The 23,413-nt window shown below is 57.9% G+C and overlaps 1 protein-coding gene and 1 long non-coding RNA gene across 13 annotated transcripts in view; one reads left to right on the forward strand and one right to left on the reverse strand.

Moving 5' to 3' along the window:
* The window catches only part of DNM2 (dynamin 2), a 75,621-nt gene that overhangs the window by 43,970 nt on the left and 8,238 nt on the right, over positions 1-23,413 (forward strand). For 4 of the 12 annotated variants that reach the window (XR_005057278.2, XM_037003503.2, XM_017662034.3 and 1 more), the window contains exons 7-16: positions 2,821-2,963; positions 5,263-5,398; positions 6,532-6,599; positions 7,170-7,308; positions 9,585-9,671; positions 11,117-11,187; positions 12,555-12,584; positions 14,354-14,405; positions 15,340-15,351; positions 18,984-19,097. Coding sequence is in view for 11 of the 12 variants with exons in the window: in XM_037003503.2 (XP_036859398.1) it covers positions 2,821-2,963; positions 5,263-5,398; positions 6,532-6,599; positions 7,170-7,308; positions 9,585-9,671; positions 11,117-11,187; positions 12,555-12,584; positions 14,354-14,405; positions 15,340-15,351; positions 18,984-19,097 (852 nt within the window). In the remaining variant the exon portion in view is untranslated. Of the gene's footprint in view, positions 1-2,820; positions 2,964-5,262; positions 5,399-6,531; positions 6,600-7,169; positions 7,309-8,480; positions 8,620-9,584; positions 9,672-11,116; positions 11,188-12,554; positions 12,585-14,353; positions 14,406-15,339; positions 15,352-18,983; positions 19,098-23,413 lie in introns of all 12 variants that reach the window. The other 8 variants (XM_037003507.2, XM_037003505.2, XM_037003508.2 and 5 more) reach the window with 6 other exon arrangements.
* Positions 13,810-21,814, reverse strand: LOC118969319 (uncharacterized). The gene is made up of 3 exons (XR_005057279.2): positions 21,677-21,814; positions 14,019-14,108; positions 13,810-13,948 (listed from the first exon to the last, which is right to left on the reverse strand). It is a non-coding gene; the product is annotated as an uncharacterized lncRNA (long non-coding RNA).

The following is a 23,413-nucleotide window of genomic DNA, read 5'->3' on the forward strand; positions in this document are numbered from 1 at the left end:
CAGTTGCACAAGCTGCCCACTGCACAACAGCCTCAGTCCCCACATTGCTGGCCTTGGTCTAGAGCAGTACTTGTTTTAGGAATATGAGTTCAATCCACATTTGGTTCAGGGCCTGGTGAAGAGTGGATGTTAAGGATGTCAGTGCCAGTACTATTATTACTATTGGTGTTATTATTGCTGTTATTCTAATTGCCATTTGAATGATGTGGTCACATACCCAGACGTTTGTATACAGTTCCCAACACTGGGGCTCTGGGTCCCAAGCTCCTGACCTGAACCAAGGCAGAGGGGCTGGTGGCAGTGGATAGTAGCTAAGCAGGACTGGGAGCCTGACCTTCTTGGGTGCAGAGTATAGCCCAGCTTCTGACCAGGTGGCCTCTCAGAGCCTCCCTCCCCCGTCGGCTGGTCTGGAATCATCTCCATTCCCTGTGAGGGCTGTGGCGTCTGCTAAGTGCTCAGCACCCAGGCTACATACATAAAATGCAGCATGTCTCAAATGCCCACAACTCTGGCATTTCAGTGTTTTTCCTATCGTGCTTTTTTTAATAGGTCGTATAACGACAGGGCTCCTAAACAAAACCAGGATTAAAAAGCTCACAGGGAAGCAGCCCCATCTGCCCCCTCCCTCCCATCCCCGGGGCACTGTTAGTGCCGCCAGAACGTCCTTCTGTCCATGAAAGCTGAAAGGGCTTTTGAGAACCTCATTACTAACTTTCTTGCCCTAAATGATGACATAGTCGTGGATGCCACCCCCTTTTGCTCGGCAATTGCTGGAGCTCTGTCCGCTTGCGGAAAAGAACCCTTCCTCACCCCCTTTTCATGACGGTGCAGCAGTCTGAACACACAGGCCCTGATCAACTAGTCTGGGTTCTGGAAGGCCGCTTGGATGCTTTCCCAACCTCTGGGTCAATCGAGGCTGCCGATATGAGCATCATTTCACACTTGTGGCGACCTCTCTGGAGAGTGACAGCCCAGCTTTGGGATCGTGTACCCGCACCTTAACCAGCAGTGCCTGTCCTCAGGAGCAGTCCTGGGTTGTCTGTCCGGGGTTGCAAGACATTCCCCTCGACTCTTTATGGCAGCTCCCTGGGTGGTGGCAGGGCCTTGGAGTGACAGTCTGAAAATCCTTCCTTCATGCATGGAGCAGGGAAACCATAGCAACAGGAGCTCAGGGCCCTGTCCTTGGGGAAGGCTGTTTCTAAGGCAGGGGGCACACTCGGAACAAGTCACCAGATAAACTTGTGAGTAAGTGTTAGGTAGTGATGGGGGCTGGGAAGAGAGCTGGTGTTTAGCAGGACAGCAGAAAGGGTGGCTCAGGAGAGCAAAGAGGGAAGGAAGTGTCTGGGGGAGGGGCCCTCAGGACAGGAAGCAGGGGCTGCAGCTGCGAGGCAGAGGGGTCCTCTGCCTGGGCGAGGAACAGAGGGAGAGGAAGGGAAGTAAAACTGGCCCATAGGTAGTTGGGGCCTCCCAGGGAACTGGCTTCCTTCACATCCTGGTGCTTCCTGGAGCAGTGGTCCCCCCGCCGGCCCTGAGTCCCCCACGAGCTCCACGGGGCGGCTCTGATGTTGGCTGAGTCCTTAGAGCCCTGTGGCTCCCAAAGAGGGCGCCTGGGGCGGGCCCTGGCTGCCCAGGACTGGGGTGGCCATCAGGTCCATACCAGGGCAGTGAGGCCCCTTCACACCTGCTTTCTAGCTGGGTGGGTACCTTGTAATGTCTCTTTGAGGCGCAGGACAGAGGGCAACAAAATGCTGCTTCTCACTTTGGGGCTATTAGCTGATTTTATGGCTTTTGTTTTGCTTTTTTCCCCTCTTTGTCTGATCAAAGTTGTTTTGTTTTTTTTCTGAAGTCGTTTAGCCAAAATATAGTGACTATCCCATTTCCTCCCATCCAGTGGTGGGTCCCGGCCCAGAGGCAGCCCGTGTCTTCCTTCTGGGCTTCTCCGGGTTTCCTTCTGGAGAAGCAGGGCCTGGGGAGGCCGGGGTGTCTGTCGCCTGCCTCCCCCGAGCCCCTGTCTTTCCCTCGCCTCCTCTCTTCTTCTGTCCCCACCCAAACGGCAGTACATCTCCCCGCCGCACTGAGTCTAGCGCGTGCTCCGATGACTCCCGAGGCTCGTTGTCTGCCCATTGTTGCGGGGTTGCTTCCTTTTGAAATCTGTGAACAGTTAACAAGTCCACTTGGTTCCAAAGCAGAACCGCAGAGTTAAAAGGGGCTCCGTGAACGGTCTTCCCACCCGCTCGCTTGCCCTTTAGTTCTGCATTTGTTTCTTGCCAAGCTTCAAAGCTTCCTCGTCTCTGGCCGAGAATGAAAATGCGTTCTCACCTTCTCCCATCTTTCACATACGTGTGTCCCAGCCTTTGCTGGGGCGCTGTTTCCACCTTCTTGGGTAGGGGCCCAACCCACTTCTGTACGTCCGCCCAATGGTACGAGGTCTGTCCACATGGACCATCACCTGTCAGTCAGTCCTGCTGTGCGTGGGGCCTGCAGCAGCCCCCTGGACTTCTCGCTGAGCAGTGCTTATGGGAGGCTATTCTGGGTCAGCGCACACATCACCCTGCCGGCTTCTTGGAAGCAGCTGCATGACGTAGCCACCCCAATTATATGCTGTTTGGAGGCCCTGTGGGCTCTTCACAGTTTCCTACTATGGGCAGTGCTGTGCCACCTTGCCTTGTCCTTGGCACAAGTGTGATGCCAGCTGGGTGTTCCTGCTGCCTTCTCTCGAGGCTGGGGTGCACTGGGCTCGGGGACATCTCGGCATTGGCCCTCGGTGGCCGCATCAGGCCTGCCTATGCTGACCTCTGACCTCTGGCCTCTCTCCCACAGCAACTGACCAACCACATCCGAGAGTCGTTGCCGTCCCTGCGCAGCAAGCTGCAGAGCCAGCTGCTGTCCCTGGAGAAAGAGGTGGAGGAATACAAGAACTACCGGCCCGATGACCCCACACGCAAAACCAAAGCCCTGTTGCAGTACGTGTCCCACTGCCCCCAGCCCAGCTCACTGGGGGCTGGGCTGGGCACCCGTCCTCATTCATCCATCTGTTCATTCAGCAGACATTTGTCTGGAGCCTTCTGTGTGTCAGGCCCTGTCCTGAGCACCAGAGTCATGCAGGGAATGGGGCAGCTGCCCATCCCTGTCCCCATGTACTCAGAGACAGGAAGGGGATGGATGGGACAGAAAATAAGTCAGTAAGAAAATGTACAGTGTGTTAAATGGTGAAATATTAAAGTGAGGAAGGGGCCAGAGGGTGCCAACATGGCCTGGCGGAACCATTAAAATGGAGTGGTCGGCGGGGGCCTCCTAGAGAAGGTGAGTTTCAGGCAAAGGCCTGAGGAGGTGAGGGAGGGAGCCACAGAGACCTGGGGTGTGGGGCCCAGTCTGTGCGAAGGCCCTGAGGCAGGACTGTGCCCACCATGCTGGGGAAGGCCGAGTGGCTGGAACAGAGTGAGTGAGGGGAAGAGGGGAGGAGGGGAGGGTGGTGGTGGGGTATGGGCCAGAGCGTGCAGGGCCTGGTGGGCTGCCGAGGATTTGGTTCTGCTCTGAGTGACATGGGAGCCATGGAGGTTTCTGAGCAGAGGAGGGAGCAGCCAGGGCTCAGGTGCTCATGGGCGCCCCCTGGCTGCCGCGGGGGGACGGACATGGGGCGAGCGTGGGAGCCTGGCCCTGGTCAGCTGCCCAGTCTCTTGGAGCCCTGCCCCCGACTGAGTTGGTGCTCGCTGGCCCAGCTCAGAGCTCTGAGGGGCCCCGCCAGCGGGCAGTTCCATGCTACTAGTCTGAGGTTGGGATGTCGGCAGAGCTGGTTCCTCTTGGGGCTCCTGGTCTGCTGCAAGCTTTGGTGTCCCAGTCTCTGCCTTCATCCTCACGTGGCTTTTCCCACGTGTGCGTCCGGTTTCCCTTTTTGCTGGACGCCATTTGCATTGGCTCAGGGGCCAGCCCTACTCCAGGATGACCTCATTTTAACTAATTATGTCTGCACTGACTGTTTCCAAATATTAATATTATCACTTTCTGAGGTCCTTAGGATACCACATGAATTTGCGGGGCATAGTTCAACCTGTGACGGTTGGTAAGGACGCTCTGTGAGGGCAGCTGAGACCCCAGGGCCCCTGGGAGGGTGGCCCTCCCATGTGCTGCACCTTCTCCCTCCCGAGGCTGGCAGCCAGTCTCCATCCTGTCCCTGGACCGCCCACTTCTGTGTTGTCTGTGCTTTCCGTGGTGCTATGCCTTTTACAACCTGGACCCTGGTTGGGCCACCATTCAAGGTCCTCATTCTAAGTGCAGCATTAATGCAGTTGTTTATGTGTGTCCGGGAAGGAGATACAGGATGCATATCCTCCACCTCCTGTGTACAAATAGCTTCTTGGGATCTGGGACAGCTTGCTCATGTCCCCCTTCCCAGGTGTTCAGGGCAAACTTCCATTTTGGAAGAGCGAGACTTCTCTCTGCTATAGAACAGCAGGCTCCATGCTGCACATAAAATTTGAGTAGATCAAGAATTTGGGGGGCAGAAATGAGGGAACGACTGAGGCAAGACACGTGCAAGGGGCGGAGAGAGCTATCAGAAACAGCATGAAAACCAAAACCCTAATAAGTATCTTAGTTCATGTCTGCCCACATCACCACAGTACCGGACAGCTACACTTATACTTTTTAAGGTCTGAGCTAGGTTCTAAGAGGCCACATGTGTCAATTATGTGAGCAGTTTAAGAAAATATTTTAGTGTCTCTGAATTCATATCTTGTAGGTGAATTATCATTAATTGGCAGTGTTTTTTCTTTTCTGCGGGGGGGCACAAAGTACATTTTAGGATCAGTGACTTCTTGCAATTGGTAAAATCTGGAAACTCCTTGAATCCTCCTAGTAAACCTATGTGGAGGTGCTGTCCCAGGCAACCCATTTGGCAGATGAAGAAGCCACGGCTCAGAAGGGCAAAGCCAACTGTCTGAAGCCTCGTAGACCATCAGTGGAATCCGAACAGGCGGGGAGGTGGTGGGAACGTGGCAGGGAGCAGCGGAAGCCACCTGAATGATGCGGAGAGGCTTCCGTTTCCCCCCATGGTCCTGCCGAGTCGGGCTGAGCCTCAGGGCAGAGGTTACCGTGCTGTGCCATCAGCAGCTCTTATATTTTGTTTGTTTGTTTTGACCTTCCTGTACATTTTGCTGTTACAAAATGAAAAGAGGGAATTAAGCCATGGCTTGACTCCGGACGTAATCTCAGAGCTGGGTCAGAAACTCCACTTTGACGTTCAGATTTTCTTTTTCCCCATAGGATGGTCCAGCAGTTCGGGGTGGACTTTGAAAAGAGGATCGAGGGCACTGGAGACCAAGTGGACACACTGGAGCTCTCGGGGGGTGCCAGGATCAATCGCATCTTCCACGAACGGTTCCCCTTTGAGCTGGTGAAGGTAGTACTGCCAGCCCCACCGTCCCTGGTCAGGCACCCTTCTGCTTGTCCTTGAGCGGGGCCTCTTCCCAAGCCACCAGGTCTGAGTCCCTGCTTTCAGGCTCGAGCCTGCGCTATAGGCAGTGCACGGCCTGTGAAGTATCCTCTGTGGGCTTCCTTCCCAGAGCAGCCCGTCTAGAGATTTCCAGCAGACCTATGTGATGATTTCCCTCTGACCTATAGAAAAGTTCCATTTTTTCCCTGTGACAAAAACCGATACGCATTCTTTGCCAAATACATAGAAAATATAGGTAAATTCACATGAGAAAATGCCCCCAGCACGCTGAAGAGATAACAAAAGGCAGGTTGCAGAGCCAGCATGTACAGCATAACGTATAGATAATATTATTTAACTTCCTCCTGTGTGACATCGTCACACATCTAGATGTGTGTCTTTGCATAGACAGATCTGCAAGGATGTTGAAAACATGTCAGCGCTGGGTACTGGGATTTGAGATTTTTTAATATGTGCTTAAAGTGTTACCCTTTTCACCATGAGCACATGGCAGTTTTAGAAAAAGCAGTGAAGTTCTTTCCAATAATAGAACAAAAGCTAAAAACACCCACTTCCTAATGCCAACAGACAATTCTTGCTATCACCTGGATACTTATCTTTTGGGGTTATTTCCCTGTGGATGGGCAAGCCCACCTGCCCGTACAAGCACAGCACGTATATTCCTGCATACGTGGGTGACCTCCTGGGTCCCCTCAGTATTCCAACACAGCATGTATATTCCTGCATATGTGTTTTTTAAAAAAGTTATATGTGTCTTTGTACGCTGCCTTTTTCATACCATGGCCATTTTTCCAAACTAGTCACATAATTTCATGTATTGTTAATGGCAGAATGGCTTCTTACCTGACGCATGTCTCAGCACACATGTAACCAGCCTCCCAATGTGGACATTTAGGTGGTTTTTCACATTTTTTAAGAGTTAATTTCAGAGCATCCTTGCTGAAACTGGGTTTTAATATTCTTTAAATTTTTTGACCCATTAAATATTCTGCCTGGAGACTATACTTGCACACAGAAGCTAATACTCCCCCCGGGGTGTCCCAGGCACCTCCTGGCATGTGATTGGTTTCTCTTCTCAGATGGAGTTTGATGAGAAGGACTTAAGACGGGAGATCAGCTACGCCATCAAGAACATCCACGGAGTCAGGCAAGTTCCACGGGGAGAGTCCCCGTGTTCCGTGCACCTCCTTGGCACCACCTCCAGCCAGTTGGGCACCCCCAGACCCCAGGTTTTCCCCAGCTGTACGTCTCTCCCTGTGGGTCTCCACGGGCACTGGAAGGTGGATGTGCTCAGACCTGCGTGGCTCTGCCGTGGGCCATCCACTGCCCTAGGGTTAAACGTGGGGCAAACCACCCAGTCAGTCTGCATGGGCCCTGGTCACTGTGGTGAGCTAAGAAAGCTCAGCAGATTTGCCCCAGGCAGTTGGGGGGAGCCAGAGCTGAGTCACAATTTCAGGAACCCAGCATTTGTCCCCATCGTGGGTGACCTCCTGCGTACCCTCAGTATTCCAGCAACAGCAGTCACTCTAGTCCCATCCCCGCAGGTCCTCAGGTCACCTTGTGGGATTCCAGGCTGGAAGGCAGGCGTCCGAGCCCCAGGCCTGCCGTGACCTTGGCTGTCCCTTGGGGCCCGGCCCGCACCCGCGACCATGCTGACTGTGCTTTGTTTCTCTCTGACTTATCTCCCCCGCTCCCGGGTATACCCGGATGATTGTAGGACTGGGCTCTTCACCCCGGACTTGGCATTCGAGGCCATTGTGAAAAAGCAGGTCATCAAGCTGAAAGAGCCCTGTCTGAAATGTGTCGACCTGGTTATCCAGGAGCTAATCAGTACAGTTAGGCAGTGTACCAGTAAGGTATCGGACCCTCGGCAGGGTGCCTCCTGGCCTTGTGCAAACTGGGGTACGGGGGTTTGGTATCAGGCATCCAGCGTAGCTGCCGCCCCTGCTCCACTGTTAACTTCCCCCCAAGATTGCCTAATTTTCTGAGAATGTGGCCTCTTCCCAGAGGCTGGAGCGGGCTTGTGTCAGCCTGGGTGCAGTGGGGGTGCTAGGCCTCCAGAATTAGCCAGACTGGTGGGCAGGGCTCCCTGGAACCCTGATACCAAGCCTAGCATGTGTCTGATGGAATTGGGGGTTTCGTTGGGCTGTTGCTTTGCTGCCTTCTGGGAAGCAGAGAGGGACCCTGCGCCAGCTGCTGGAGGCCGAGCTCCCTGAATCTCCCTGGCCGGCACCCTTTCCTGACAAATGCCTGGCACCCTCAGGCTTCCCTGGAGCCAGCCACTACTCTGTCCCCGAGGCTCCGAGAGAGGCCCAGACGCCAACAGCATACTGAGCTCGGCAGGCCCGCTCAGCCCCTAATGCTTCCACCAGCTCGCCCAGGAGCAGCGCTGTCCCCCAGGCAGCCTGTCCTCATCCACCACGATCACAAGGGCCTGGGTGCCGTGTTCACGGCCGCTGCCTCCCTCCGCAGGATGCGCCAGGCTCCCCCGGGGCCTGGTTCCCAGGGTAGCTCGCTTTGGCCATGCAGCTGAAGTGCTTCCCAGTGGGCGGCTTGTGCCTGCACGTCCACCATGGCCGTAGAGCGATTGGCCAGCCTTCTGAGGCAAGGAACTTCTGCTTGAGCCTTCTGTGTCGGTCTGGAAAAGCCCACATTTGCTTCTTAAGCTTCTTTGTTTGGAAAAGAGAGCAGGAAAAATACTGGTGGTTAAAGATTATCGTCCTGGAGTCTATTGTCACAGATACGAAGATTCAGGGACTCCCCACTCTTAGCTGCCCCGTGGTGACACCGACCTGTAGCCCTTCTACACTTAAAGCCCAGAACAAGCCCACCTGCCCTGGACCTCCTGGACCAAGGACACCTCTTTAATCCGAAGCAGCTTCTGGGGCAAATGCGGGTACAGGCTCCTGCATGCATGTCACTAACCAGCTGACTCGCCTCTCTTCTCTCTCTGTCTCCTGCCCTGCGTGTGTGGCCTGCACTGTCCCTGGGTGTCTTTCTACCTCGTCCCGCTCTCCGCATGACCCAGGACGGGACTCTTCACCCCCGACATGGCCTTTGAAGCCATTGTGAAAAAACAGATTGTAAAACTCAAAGAGCCGAGTTTGAAGTGTGTTGACCTCGTGGTCTCAGAACTGGCCACAGTCATTAAAAAGTGTTCCGAGAAGGTAACCGACGGCTTCGTTTTCACCTCTCCATTTGTCCTCATCTTCTCCCTCCTGTCATCGGTCTGACCCTGTGCATCTGGGAAACTCTGACTGGCTGGAACCCCCTTCTGTGGGCCAGTTGTTGCTCAGCAATGCTTCAGCCACGCACCTGCCACCGGAATGGGGTGGCTGCAGCACCTGTGTGTTCCACCTCCACAGTCCGGGCTTCCATCAGGGTGGGGGGGCCTTCGATGCTGCCAGATGCACTTACTGCTCAGGCAGGGGATGTGGTCAGTGCCCACTCCTGGAACTCTCAGGGAAAGGGGGTTCCTGAACCCTCACCAGAGCAGAGGGGCTCCTCGCCACTGCGCGGCCCTGTGTGTGCTTCTGTCATGGGGCGTTCAGGAGGTTTTCCACGAGCGATTTTGACTGCCCCGTTGTTCCCAACTCGTGGACTTACCCCAACCTGCCGAAGGTGGGCTCCCCTGTGTGTCTGGTGCGATTATGATCCAGGAGTGGTTTTCCACAGGGGGGCTCCTCTCAGGTAGGTGGCCCAGCTGGCGCCGCCACCATCCCAGAACAGGCGCTCCTTGCTCACGAGCTGGCTGAGGCCCCTCACCCCCGTGGCCCGGCGGCTTTAATTCCACGCAGGGTCTCATTCTCACCCAGTGCTGGGCGGGAGGGGCATGGCTGTCACTGCCGGGTAGCAAACACACGCCACCTGCTTTCTCTGCCACTTCCCATCCCCAAGTACATTCTCCGAAAGCATTTCTGCTTGTGCGTGGGCACCCTGTCGCTCTCGCCAGCCCGCCATGTCCCCACTGTCCCCTTCTTGTCTCCCAGCTGGAGCAGCCATGGGACAGGAACGGGGCGGGGACTGGGTGGGCCCAGCCCATGTCATCCCCCTTCCCGTGTCTTCCGCGTGGCTCGCGTTGCCTCCTGTGCCTCGAGCACCTGGCCAATGCCGCCGCTCTGCTCCCCCCCAGCTCAGCTCCTACCCCAAGTTGCAAGAGGAGACGGAACGGATTGTCACCACTTACATCCGAGAACGGGAGGGGAAAACCAAGGACCAGGTACTGGCTTCTTGTTTTATTTTTCAAGTAGAATTTGCATGCACAAATCTTGAGGGTACAGTTCCTTGAGTTTTGACAAATGTTTACAGCAAGGTAATCGCTGCCTCAATCAAGATATGGGACATTTCTGTCACCCCAAAATTCCCATCCTTCGCCCCTTTGTAGTCAGCGCCCCACCATCCGCCGGGCCCGGCAAGCGCCAGGCTGCTCCCTGGCCCTACAGTGTTGCATTTTCTAGACTGTCCTATGTGTTTGGGATGCTTTCTGGGTTGTACCATTCTCTTGGGAAGACTGTCCAAGCACACACAAGTGTACAGACTGTGGCATGCCCCTGCGCGGCCACGGCAGGCTCACCTGTCACCTGCTGGGCGAGCCCAGCGTCGCGCTCTACCTGCATGTGACGTAGCACCTGGTCTGAGCCACTCCCCACCCCTCCCCCACCCCCAGTTATCCACAATGGTCTCTTGACAGCTGTTTGTTCAAACCAGAACCGAAACAAGCCTCTGTGTCAGATTTGGTTATGGCATCACCTCGTTTAGAACATTGGTGGAGAAGAAACCGGCTCATTTATCCTTTTAGGAGGTCCCCCTGTCAACATAGCTTCCGTTCCCTCATAGTCTCTGCAGCTTGGAAGTTTTATCAAAGGCTTGGGAGATTCCGATTCATTTTGTTATCTTTGGCAAGAAGGCTGCTGTCCCTTCCCACATGCCCCAGCCCCGGCTGCCCTACTGTTGGCACTGTGGACTTTGTTGTAGGGCTCTGGGCCAATGGGACTTGGCCTTAATAAATCAGTGACAGTCGCTCCCATGGACGGAGCACTCAGCATTGTCCAAGGACCTCGCAAGGCCTGAAGGCCTGGCATGTTTTATGCTTGAGGGCTCAGAGGCACAGTGAAGTGACTGGCAGGGGCGGGGTACTGAGTAAGGGCCTGTCCCTTATCTGAGGTGACACCTCCACTGGCTCGTGTGTCCCTGTGTGTTTTAATGCTCTTACCTGACCCTGTTATCTATGCTGTTTCATCGCAGGGCTTATGACATGTGGGCCACTACTTCAAACACTTTATGTGTTGTGGATGATTTAGCGCTCTGCAGCCGGGCCTCAGGCCACCGCATATCCTAGCTTAGTAACATGAGGCCCAGGGTCGCACAGCCAGGCAGTGGCTTAGTGTGACTGCAGCCCAGGCGGTCAGGCTCCAAGGCTGTGCCCAGACCCCCACACCAGGCCACTTGCTCTGTCTGTCTGACCTGTGAGGCCACGATGTCCGGAGGCACCCTGGCCCCTTCCCCTCAGGGTCCGTGCCATGGGTGTGAGTGGACACTGGCCCTCTGCCTGGGAAGTGGTGTGGTGCCTGGTGCCCCTGCTGGCAGGTGCCAGAACTGCTCGGGCGCTGCCCCTTCCAGGGGCGCTGGGCTCAACCCTCACAGTGACCCCTGCTTCCCCCCCAGATTCTTCTTCTGATTGACATTGAGCAGTCGTACATCAACACGAACCACGAGGACTTCATTGGATTTGCCAAGTATGTGCTTTTCAGGCCAGGGGTGGGTGGGGCGGCTCCAGTGCCCTCAGAGCCAGGCCCCCTCAGGCGGTGTGGTTGGGTTTCCCTCAGCCAACTGGGGCAAGAGGCTGTCTGTCACAGGTCCCAGCGGGAAGCGTGGAGCCATCTGAGAGTATCGGGAAGCTTTGCTGGGCTAATAGTGCGCCCATCCTCGTGGTCCCCAGTGCGCCTCCTGTGGGCCCCCCACAGCGCGTCCGCCTGGGGAAGTGCAGGCAGATGCTTTTGGGGAAGGGCAAGGAGAGCCAGCGCTCAGTGCCTCCTCTCCTGCAGGACTTCTCAGGGCGTCCCAAGAGACCCATGTGCCGCTCCTCCCAGACCACCCTGTGTGCACTCGGCCCTTTCACAGTGTCTCACTGGTTCCAGGAGCTGCTTTTCAGGAAGGGCCACCTGGGATCTTCCCGGCTTCCATCCATACACTGTAGATTTGAAAACAGCCTTGTGTGACACCCGGAAAGGGCCCAGAGCAGGGAGCTTTGATTTCACTTATGTGGATATAAATGCTGGTGGCTCAGGTGTGGCCTGCTGACCCATCAGTCCCCAGATCCACCCTCAGTGAGTGTGGGCACCACTCGGGCTGTTCCGGTGGCTCCCAGTGGTCTTCCTGCCCTTGCCCAGTGAATGACAGTCATCGGCAGCCAGCCTTACTCATTTAGCAAGTATTCCTGGTGCACCTTGTCTGGCCAGGCCCTGGGATACAATAGCAAGCACGCATGGACCCAAGTCCCCACCCTCAAAGAAAGGTCCCATGCCAGGGACCGATGTGCACCCAGGCAGTTACAACACAGTGTGGTCAGTGTCTGGGGCCCACGGGAGTCCTGAGGGCAGCCTTCTGGCCTGGCCTCAGTGGGGGTGTAAGGAGGCTTCCTTGAGGAGAGAGGCCAGTCTTGGGTAAGAGGGTCTTTCTGTCAGGGTCTGTCCGCTGGGCTAAGGCATCACTTGGGTAGAACCTTTATCAGTGTATCAGTACCGTTGATGGGCAGCTGATCTGTGCTGGGCACATGGTAAGTGAGTGGGATGAATGAGCGAATGAGGGCGTGATCAGATGCTGCTCCTTGAGCCAAGGCGAGCTGAGGGCCCTGGCTGGGCTGTGCCTGCGGGGGGAGGGCTGGGGCCCTGGCTGGAAGCAGCCCCCCTGCTCCCATTCCCCCGGCAGCCAGGCAGGTGTGGGCTGAGGATGCCAGTTCCCCTGCGGTTTGCCGCCGTTTTCCTCACTGCGATGTCTCTGCTTCTCACACTTCATCCACAGTTCCTTCTCACAATCTTTCCTGTTTTTCCTTTGACTACTCCACTCTTTCCTCTGGATTCCTGGGCCTTCCCACTTCTCCCAGCTGTTACTATACTGAGCAGCTGGTGACCGGGTGGGTATTGCCTGCTGTGTGCCTTTTCCTGGTGTGTGAATGGGACCCCCTGGCAGGGGGCAGGGCCCAGGGTGCCAGGCTCTGCCTGACCCAGGCAAAGCCAGGGCCCCAGCCTGGGTGGGATGTCCCGGGGCCCGCCAAATAGCCGTGGAGCGCTGAGAGCCAGTCCAGTGTGGGGCCTTTGGATTAGGACAGTGAAGAAGCCAGACTTGGGCCCTGCCCATTCAGAGCACCCTGGCTGGGGACATGTCACCACCAAGCACACTAGCACAGGGAAGCTGAGAGCTGGAATGGAAAGGAGGGTAGGTGAGGGGCTGTGGGAAAGAGGAGCAAGGGATGTGGCCTGGAGAGTCCTTCTCGAGGAAGTCGTGACAGCCAGATGACAAGCAGGAGACTCAGAGAGCACCGGAGACAGGAAGGAAGGCGGCACAGCCGGAGCACGGGGAGACCGGGGCCAGGTGGAGGCGAGGCCTGGCTCATTGCCAGGAAGGCCCTGCTGCCCAGAGGACTTTGGACCCCTACCCCGCCCCAGGCCGCAGGAAATCTCTGATAAGGTACAGGCGGGGGCAAGGGAGAGCCACGTGGGCGAGCGGGAGCCGGGAAGTAGCACACCTTGGCCCTCCCTAGCACCCAGCCATCGCTGTGCCAGGCTTGGCTCCGTCCCAGTTCCTCCACATATTATTGATCAGATTCCTTCCTGTGGTTAGATGTTCGGGCTGCTTCTCCCTGCTCTCCAAACACTCAAGATAGAGCCCAGAAAAAAGCCCTAAAATAAACTCATGAAATGATACGAAAAATCACTGGATAAAATGCATCCTCCATTCTAATGCTCCAGCCATTAAGTGATCTAGGAGCAGAAGCCTGCTTCCTTACACACAGGCACACGCACTCTGCCGTGTCACACAACCCATGTGAACTTTAAGGTAAAACCCCAGAAGCAGTCAGTAAAGGAATGAAACGCGATGGTTTGCCTTTTCATATTCTGAAATCCCCAGCAAAAGCACTATGATAAGAAATATGTCTTAATTAACAGGAGATACAAGTTGTTTACAGGGGGTGATAGGATCATCCCAGTAGAAAATATGTCAGGGCCAACGAGGGAGGTGAGTGGGTGCCCACGTACAAAACACGTGGCCTTCCTCTGCATGGCACAAGCTGGCCAGGAAACAGGGCAGATAAAAGAGAGAGATCCAGGGCTGTACACAAATCAGGAACCTTGTAGAAACGTGCTCTGTTGTCCTTGACTGTCCTCTGGAGTAGGTCAGGGGCCACCCAGGGTGAGTGGAATTTTCATGGTGAGCAGCTGTCCCATGGTCGGATCTCCCAGCCCGGAAGGCCCTGTGATGATCAGAGCCACGTGGGACCTGGTCACAGACAGGAAGAGGTGTGGGAAGAGGCCTCCAGTTTTTAGCCCCCAAAGAGCTTGGCACTCACGTGATGCTGAAGCCACCCTGGCTACCTCCCGGCCACCTGGGAGTCCAGCTTCTCATGTCCCCTCCTGGAGGCACCAGGATTCACCGATTCCTAGAAAGAGATGGTGCCCTCAGGAGTGACTGAGGTCAGGGCCGAGAAGCCTCCATTTGACTCAGGACCTTTTCTGCCCTCGAGCCCGGCTCTTTCCCTTGGCCTGCCCTGTGTGCACAGGGCTCTTCTTCACCTTGTCCGTAGCTAGTCACCCCTCAGGAGAGAACCCCACCTGGGCCCCAAGGGCCTCTTGCTGCCCCTCCTGATGTCTCACTGCATTAGCCCCGTCTGTGTTTCACTTGCAGCGCCCAGCAGAGGAGCACGCAGCTGAACAAGAAGAGAGCCATCCCCAACCAGGTAGCCCCCTCTCCCCGGCCCGCAGCTCCACCCTCAGGGGCGGGGGGGCACTCAGGGACCAGCAAGCCCAGCAATGGCTGGGTGGCTGCCTGGCATGGGGCACGATCGGCTAGACCCCACCCACACCCCCCAGCCTCTCGGTCTGCTTAGGTTTTGATGTTTCAAGAGAACGGTTTTTGAGCTGAAGCTCTGGCAGGGCCTGGGGGGCTAATTTCACACACCCAGAAGGGCCCATCGGACACCTAAGGCCACGGTTAGAACCTGACCCTGGGGAGAGGAGCGGCCTGATCACTCGTGGTATCTGCAGCCAAGTCGGGTTCCTGGCCCTAGTGGGAGGGGACCAGGTGGGGGGCTGCACTGTGACAAGCAGTTCTGGGGAGCCTGGTTCATTGAACCCCACACCTGGAAAAACCCAGCGCCACGTAAAGGGTCCTCTACCCTGATTCCTATCCCAGCCCAGGCCCTTGTGAAACATGAACTGCTTTATATATACCAGTATCCCATGCCTTTTTTTTTCTTTTAGAAAACAGATTATCTTTGCAAAAATTTCTGCCAGTGTCCCCAGCTTCTCCCCATTGGGTGGGGGTGGGGGTGGGGGGTGGGGGCTCTGCTGTTTATCTCGCACGACTAGCGAGCCCTCTGGAAAAGGCGGATGTAACCACTGCATGATTTGATTTTTTTGCGCTTGCCATAGGTAATATATATGTTGTTGCTTTTTTGTTTCGGGAGATGATAATGAATTAAATATTAACACCATGGATATAATTAATAGCATGTAATTTTTTTTTCTTTTGCTGTTTTTTTCCTTGCTCTTCTCTCCTTCCATTTTTGTGCTTTTCCTGCTTTTTTTCTCCCTTCCCTCATGTCCCTTACGTCTCTTCCTCCGCCTGCTCTTCTTTGATTTACCCACATCCCTAACTTTGCATTTTCAAAGGGGGAGATCTTGGTAAGTACCCACTTAGCGTGGTAGTGAACGTTAGAGAGCCTAGTGGTGGTGGAGACCCCGCCACCCCATAATGCTCCCTTCCCTCCAAAATAACAGAACAACTAAAAAGCTAACCTAAACCCTCCTTGCAGTGGCCTGTGCCTGGTGGGCTGGCCCTGGGCATAAGCCAACTCACACACACACTAACCTGACTGCAGCCCTGGTAGGAAGCCCATCCCCTCTGGCCCATTCCTGACAAGTCCGCCTCGTTTCCCATAGGTCAGGGATGGCAAGTAACCCCCCGCGCCCCCCTCCCCTCATACCCCGGCCAGGGAAGGTTTTGCTCAAGCCCTGCTGGCACTTGTTCTTGACGCTGCTGCCACCCCGTTGCCAGTGCAGGCAGCACCCCGAGGAGATCCCCCCTGCAATCCTGGCTGGCTGGCTGATCCAGCACTCTTCCCCTTGTACCCCTCACCTGTCATGTGGCCTTGGCAGGCATTGCTAATCAATCCTGCCATCATTTCCTAAGCATGCCACCAGTCCCCATTCTGTGGCAGATTGTGACTAACTAGTAAAGGAACTTTTTTTTTCCGCATGGGGACTTTGCACTTGACGCCCCTCCTGTACCCCTGATGGGCATGACTGGTCGATCAGGGAACTCTCTCCTGGATGCTGCCATCCTCCTGCCTCCGTGGCAGATACAGTGAGGGATCAGGCTGTTCTGTTCCACTTGCCCCCTCTTGTCCTTTACCTGCGACAGACATCACTAATTGGTCCCAGCATCGTTCCCCTGTGTGCCCAGAAATTCTACTGCAGTGTTCTGGGCATCTCCTATGCACTGGTCGGTGTGCCCTCCACCCCACCATGAATGGTATTTGCCATCCCTTTGTAGGTAACACCTCCTGTCTGTATGGCCCAGCCCCGTGGGGAGCAGGTGCTACTCCTGTCTGAGAGTTGAGCTCTTTTCAGGGTGCTTCCCTTCAGGAAGCTGGCTTCAGCCCCAACTTTCCACCTTGGAGAGTACGGCCTGGGTCTCCTCTGGGATATTCTCCCACTGACCACTGAGGCACCAGGCGGCCCCATTGCTGCCCACTGGCAGGCATCTTCTGGCAAGCCCGGGATCATCCCAGTAGCTCAGCTGACCCCGCACTAGGGCCTGGAAGATGCAGAAGGAGCCACAGCCGGGTGGGGTGGGTGGGGTGGCGGCGGGAGGATGACTGGTCCTCAGCCTGAGGCGTCCACTCTCCCCACAGTCACCCCTGTCCCCTTTGAACTGGAACATTTTCCTCCAAACCTCTCGGACCTGCCTCTCCCCGCATCCCACACTCTGAGAGGGTTAGTTGTACTTTCCCTGCTAGACTCCACACCCCAGGCCTCAAAGCCCAGCCCTGCCACAAGCACTTTGGCCACTGGGTCTCCCAGCCATGATTTGTGTCCCTGCCTGGTGACTTGGGTTGGGACCCTCTTCCGGAAGGAGGGAGGCCCACCCTGCCGGGCTGGGGGCCCCAGCTTGCTGCTTGCTGCCTGCTGTCTCTGCTGCCCCAGTGTGCCTGCATGCCTGTCACTGTGCACCCAGGAGCCTGGTAGCCCATCTGCCTCTACTGTGCCCCTGACACTCCTCCTAGGCCCAGTCCCCTGGGGCACAAATCTGGCTTTTGAATGAGGAGGACAGGCCATTTCTTCCCCTAGACTCAGCACCTGTGTTGGATGCCCACAGCTGGCATCTCCCCAGGGTGGGATTTCATCTCTGACCCCACTTGGGCTCCCACGCCAGCAGCTATCTGGGTGGCTGAAGGGGAACAGGACCTTGGGGGTTTCTCCAGGCCTAAACAGCAGCCTCCTGCCTTGAGGTTCACATGCACCATTCCTGGTGTGGCCCCATCAGGGCCCCCGCCCCATGGTCACTCAAACTCTACTAATCAAGGCACCGAGGGGTGGTGGGTGGGAACTGGGCTGAGCCCAAGTGCAGAGGTCTTGCCCCTGTGAGGATTTCTCCTTTGGGGAGCCCTGACAGTCTGTGTGGACCCCGCTCTCCCTTCCCTGGCCATCAGTGACTTGAGGTTTAGAAGCACCCACCCTGCCCAGCCTGGGCCAAGACGGCACACCCCACCCTGCTCCCTGGGGAGGGGGAAGCGAAGGAGCAGCTCAAACAGAGACACGTGCGCAGCTGGGGCTGGGGTAGCTGCCAGAACCAGGGGCTCCTTCTGGGTCCCGGAACCTTGGGTCCTTGGACCTGCATCTGCAGACCAGCCTTGCCCCCAGCGTGACCCGCTGTCCACTCTGCTGGGAGCCGGAGGTGTTCCCGGGACCCCAGAGTTTCAGTGCTAGGCACCCCGGCAAACGGGGTGAGTTGGTCATCCTGCGGCCGGGGAGGGTCCCGTGACCTTGTTAGGCCTGATGAGCTTCTGCTCTGACAGCCACAAGACCCCCAGGTACTGTCTCGTCGTCTCAGGGAGGTAGAAGGCTGTGCTGTTGGCCTTAAAGGCTGCTAGGTGGCATGTCATGCTGTCCCCAGCCTAGGCAAGGACTTGTGTGGTGCAGGGGTCCCCAGGCCTCTGTGGCCACCTCCACCTTCAGGGCCTCTGAGGCTCAGGGCCCTCTTCCAGCTGCAGGAGGCTGGTGGCCCCATTTGATCAGCAGATGGAGCCCCTCTGCAGATGCCCCCAGTAGGAAGGTATGCGGGTGCAGCTGTCCATGGCCACGCACAGCCTGCCCTCTGCAGCTTGGCCCTGTCTGTTGCTGCGTCAGCCCCAGGTGGCCCTGCCTGTGCCTCCACGTGCTTCCCGCTGTCCTGATGTCCCCAGTCCCAAGTAGTGTGTGGCTTCAGCCCACACATGCTTCCCTGCTCCCCCCTGGCTGACTGCATTTAGCTGTCAGGTGAGTCCCTGCAGCCAGCCTGGGTTCTGCCTCCCGCTCAGATGACGGCTACTGCAAGACGAGCCCCACTAAGCGCGGCTGCTGGGTGTGACCTGCAGAGCCCCTGGGCTCAAAGCTTTGTCCCAGCCCTCTGGGTGGAGGTGTCCCTTCATTCTTACACTCAGAAAAGAGCCTGTGGGGAAGGGAGCCGGGGGCAGTCAGACAGAGCAGGGCCCTCTGCCCCCTGGGCGCCTGCCCCAGGGAGCCGGCAGCAGAGTTGAGGCTGTGTGTCGAGCTCTGTCAGTCGGCCCCAAACCAGGAGAGAGAGAAGCAGTCCGTTTCCTGGTGACCGCTCCAGCCCCCACTGGCAGCCGCCTTCCAGGGGGCACACCTGAGCATGTCCCTGGAACCTGCGTCTCAGAGACGAGTGCAGTTTCTCGAGTGACATTGCCCCACATGGAAGCCCAGGACCCCTCTGAGCCCCTTCAGGCCGGGTGTGCCTTTTCTCCACTTGGCCCATCCCTGTGTGCACAGGGCCTCCTGGGACCTGGCTGCCTGCCACCCTAGGGCCAGGAAGTGAGTCAGTGTCTGTCCACCGGGGCCCCCAAGGTGGTTTCTAGCGGGAAGTGCTCGGGGCAAGGTGGAGTCGGGTCTCCTGGCTTCGGGCTGGAGGTGTCTGTGCTGTGGTCCCCGGCTTCCCTCCTTGGCGGGGGCGGGGTACCGGCCCCTGTGCCGGGGGTGGCCGGGCCGGGCTGAGGGCGCTGTCCGCCGCTGAGCTGCACCCTCCCCCCACCCAGGTGATCCGCAAGGGCTGGCTGACCATCAACAACATCAGCCTGATGAAGGGCGGCTCCAAGGAGTACTGGTTCGTGCTGACGGCAGAGTCCCTGTCCTGGTACAAGGATGAGGAGGTGAGGGGTTGGCAGGGGCGGGGAGGTCGGGCGAGAGCGGGTGGGCGGCCACCTGTTCGTCCCAGAGTGGCTCTCTGTGTCCCAGTGCTCACAGCTAGGGTGGGGATGGCCCCGGCTGGGGGTGTGCCAGGTGCCAGACTTCCTGTCCCAGCCACTCCCCGCCAACTCTGAGGTCCCGCCTGGGGACGGCCCAGCTCCTTAAGGAGGAGAGGGAGATGGGGGAGGCCGAGCCCCCAGCAGGCTGGACGCCGACCCCAACCTCCCAAGTCACAGCAGCGAGGGTCCCTGGCTCTCCAAGTGGGTATGGCCTGGGGTCAGGGACTCAAACTGCTGGGTGCTTGGGTCCCATTAGCCTCTCTGGGCTTCAGTTTTACCATCTTTGGAGTAGAGTAGAATGGCATGGCGTCTGCCTAGCATGAGGTGCTGAGCCATAGTGGCCATGTAGAACACTCCGTAGGTGCTTGCCCTTACCAGAAGGACGCGGGAGGCACCTGGGAGCAGCAGGGGAGATACCGGCCCCAGGAGCAGGATTGCGCGCTGCCCCAGACTCTGGGCATGTGGGCAGGGCCCGTGAGCGAGCAGGCGTCCCCGGGTGGCACTGCTGTCTAGGTCCCTCTTCCGCCTTTGCGCTGGCCCGTCGTCTTGTCCTGAGTGGCCCGTTTCTTTGCTTCATTCTTGAGGCAGAACAGCTTAACTGGCCTAGTGGCCTGGGAGCGAAGCCGCTCCGGTGTGACTGCCTGTTGCCACTGTCTCAGGCTGGTCTGGCCTCTGAGGATCACCAGCGAGGGGCACTGCTTCTCGCGTTTTCCTGGGTTGCCCTGGGAGAGGTCCAAGGCCGTGCTGCAGACCGGGGCTGTACTCTGTCTGTGACAGAGGCCCAGAATGAAGGCACTCAAGGGACAGAAGTCTGTTTCTCCCCCAAGTCCCAATGAGCTTGCTGGGCTGTCAAGACTCGGTTCCACCCCCACCCCCCAGTGCCCCTTAACACGTGGCTGCCTGCGTGCCCATGTGGCCTCTAGCAGCCCGAAGAAGGGCCTGATGAGGAGGGTGCTTGTCTGCCCACGTGCCCCTGACCAGAATCGGTCACACAGCCAGTGTGTTCTGCTTACCCGGATGGCACAGCCACCAATTTTGGTCAGTGCCCTGGGAGGAAAGGCCAGCCTGTCTGGTCAGCCCCGGAACCACCCCATCAGGCCCTCTGGCCCTCAGGGGTTTGGGAGGCCCCTCCATGGATGTGGTCCATGGCGGGGCCTCACTGTCGGCTGACCCCAACCATGTGAATTGTTGCCCGGCTCAGAGATGAGGGCAGTAGGGCTCTGTCTGGGCACCTGGCTGGGTTGTCTTGTTTATGAAACCCCTGCCCCTTGCCGGGCTCACTGGCTGGAGAACCCACCTTGGACACGTGGAGGGCCGCCCCCCTTCTCCTCTGGAAACCCTCACATTCAGCCATCAGGGAGGAAACCAAGGCTCCAACCAGCGACTTGCCCCATGTCACAGGTAGAAGGGCCCTCCTGTGGTGGGAGACAGGGCCAGTGCCCCCTGGCCTGAGGGACACCTCAGCCCCGGCCTGACCACTTTCCCACAGCCCAAGCCACATGTCATCATCGCGCTCCACATCAGGCCAGACACAAATCTGGAAACTTCTGGGAGCCTCAAGACCCTGAGCCCCTTGAGGGACCCTGTGTGGGTGGCCATTTCCAAACCTGGGGAGGGGGCAGTGTCCAGGACCCCAGAGCCAGTGAGCCTCAGGGAGGGGCAGGTGTGGCCAAATGGGCTCCTCAGAATGGCCGGGCGTGGGGGCGGGGATGACGCTCTGCCATCCTCTCCGTCTTTCCTGCAGTCGGGTACCCAGTGAGCCCTGGGGTGCTTCTGTTGTAAGGCAAGCCAAGGGCTTCCCCCTGCCTTTGGGTTTAGGGATCCCTGGGGCAGGAGTGCCAGGCTTGGTGCCGGCCTTGGGCAGCCATGGGGGCTTCGGGCCCAAATCCCAGCCTGGCAGTGTGCTGCCTGGCACCACTCCCGGTCCAGTTTTAGAGCTCCTCTTTCACTCAATGAGTGGCCCTCCATTTTCCCCTCATCTGGGGGTCGAAAACGGGAGCCCTATATCCTCCCATGGGGCCCCAGCCAGAGGCAGGGAAGTGCGGGGAGGAGGGTGGAGCGCCCGCTGGCAGTAATGAGAACCAGCAGACCCATGAAAGGGGCCCCGTGTGCGCCCCAGACGCGGAGCAGGCTCAGACCTGGAAGGGGCAGGAGCAGGAGCCTGTGGGTATCCCGCCCCCAAGTTAGGGTCCCTGCAAGACCCCTCTGAGCCTTACACGTGACTGTCAGCCCTTCTTAGAGGCGCCACTGTGAGAAGCAAGACATCGTTCTTTATTTAAAAAAGAAACAAGAGGAAATGGCTCCAGCGTGGGGTAGGAGTAAGGGAGCGGTTTGCCAGATCCCCCCACGTCCTCGGCCAGCGTCAGGGCTCCCTCTGCCCTTCCCTGGCACCTCTTCCACCCCCCAGGCCCTTCTTGACTCCAGAAGCTTCCATCCAAGTCCCCAGCCCAGTGGGAACCCGGGTGGTATGCGATGACACTCACCTTGGGAGGTGGCAGCCGGTCCGGGGTTGCCCGCGTCCCTGCGCCGCTGTCCGAGCCCAGCCTAACCAACGTGCAGATTACTGAACAGGTGGTCTGAACACTGGGGTGGCAGGGCCCCCCGGGGGGCAGCAGGCCGACCACACCCTGGCACCTGTGATCCGGCCAGGAGGCCACCGGCTCCGCCTGCGACCTGCGACCGTCCGCTCCTTGTCTTCTGACGTGGCAGGGCTGGGGCTGGCTTGCATCTGGAGAAAGTTGTGGGTTTTCAGGAAATCCTAAGGCGGGGTTGGGGGTAAGGGAGGCGGGTGGGCCGGAGGGAGGGTTTGGGTCTGTGGCCTCCGTGCACAGGACAAGGTCTCGGGGTTCGGGTGGGGGTGGGGACGTGTCTGTGTGTGTGCGTGTGGGCAGCATCAGGAAGGCAGCTGTCGCGCTCTGGGTGGAACCACACTATAAACAGTTCCAGATGTGGCGTCTCACTGGGGCCTGAAAGGACCATGACTCAGTTGGCCTGGCCGCTCAGCTGGAAGCTTCCTGCCGCATGACACAGCAGGGTGGGGGCAGCAAGGCCCTTTCCACAAACCTCCAGGCAGGGAACCTCCACCCAGCCCCCTCTAAGGCCCGCAGGCATCTCCCTGAGAGGCTGGAAGTGCCCAGGCCTTCCTTACCTGGTGCTACTGACACACTTTTCTTGGCTGCCCTCCCCCACGGGCTCCAGGTCTGCAACACAGCTGGGGGCTTCCGCCTCCATGGCTGCTGTGCCCCTCTGCCTACCCTGCACGCACTGCAGCTCAGCCCCGGGGGGTGCTCCGCCTTGCTTTGCCCTTGCTCAGAGCCCAGTGGGCTAACCCAGGAGCCCCATGAGGGAAGGGGACAGACAGAAACCCTGGTGCCTCATATGCTCCCCACAGCCCCCGCTGTGCATGGGAAGGTAGGCTTCTTGACTGCCTTTGACAGATGGTGACACTGAAGCAGGGGCCGAGGAGCCACTTGCCCAGGGTCCCATGGCCAGGGAAGGGCAGAGCCCTCTGGAACTCCCAGTGCCACAAGACTGAGCCTGCCACCTGCCCCTGCCCCCCATCGTGTAGTCCTGAATCTTGGAGCTAGCTCCCAGCATCCAGGGTCCCCCAGCTCCCTTCCCCCCAATCACTGGGCTGCTCTTGAACTTGGAGGCAGCAGCCACGTTGGACTTCATTCTGGGGCCTTCTGGCAGACAGGCATAGAGCAAGTGAAGAGAAGCAAACTGCCAGGTGAGGGCAGCTCTCTCCTCTCCACAGACGCCCAGGAGGTGGAAGGCCAACTGCGTGGGCAGTGGAGCGGAGATGGCTTTGGGTCTCATGGGCCTGGCTTCTGAAGTCCCTTTGTGTGGGCCACCCCACGTGCTGTGTGGCTCTGAGCAGGCAGACTCCCTCTCTGAGCACATTGCTTCCCAGGCGGTGATGGGAGAGGTTCCATGAGGTCATCGAGGGTCTGCTGTGGGTCACGTGGAGATGGGGATTTGGGGACCCTGATGCTGTGCTTGGCGGTCTGGATGTAGGAAGTGCAGTTAAAGCCTCCTCCCTACCCCCATGCACACGCGTGTGCACATATGCACAGACACACGCACACGCAGCTACTGTGAGGACTAAGGGTGATGTACGTGCAGAGGTCATCCCTGTGCAGGGCACACACAGTTGGAGTGTAGTCGGTCATGCCACGCCCCTGACTGAGGGCACATCCTTTCTGAGCTGCCTCGCCAGC

Source organism: Manis javanica, chromosome 13 (genome assembly GCF_040802235.1).
Source record: "Manis javanica isolate MJ-LG chromosome 13, MJ_LKY, whole genome shotgun sequence".
In the NCBI taxonomy this organism is placed as follows: domain Eukaryota; kingdom Metazoa; phylum Chordata; class Mammalia; order Pholidota; family Manidae; genus Manis; species Manis javanica.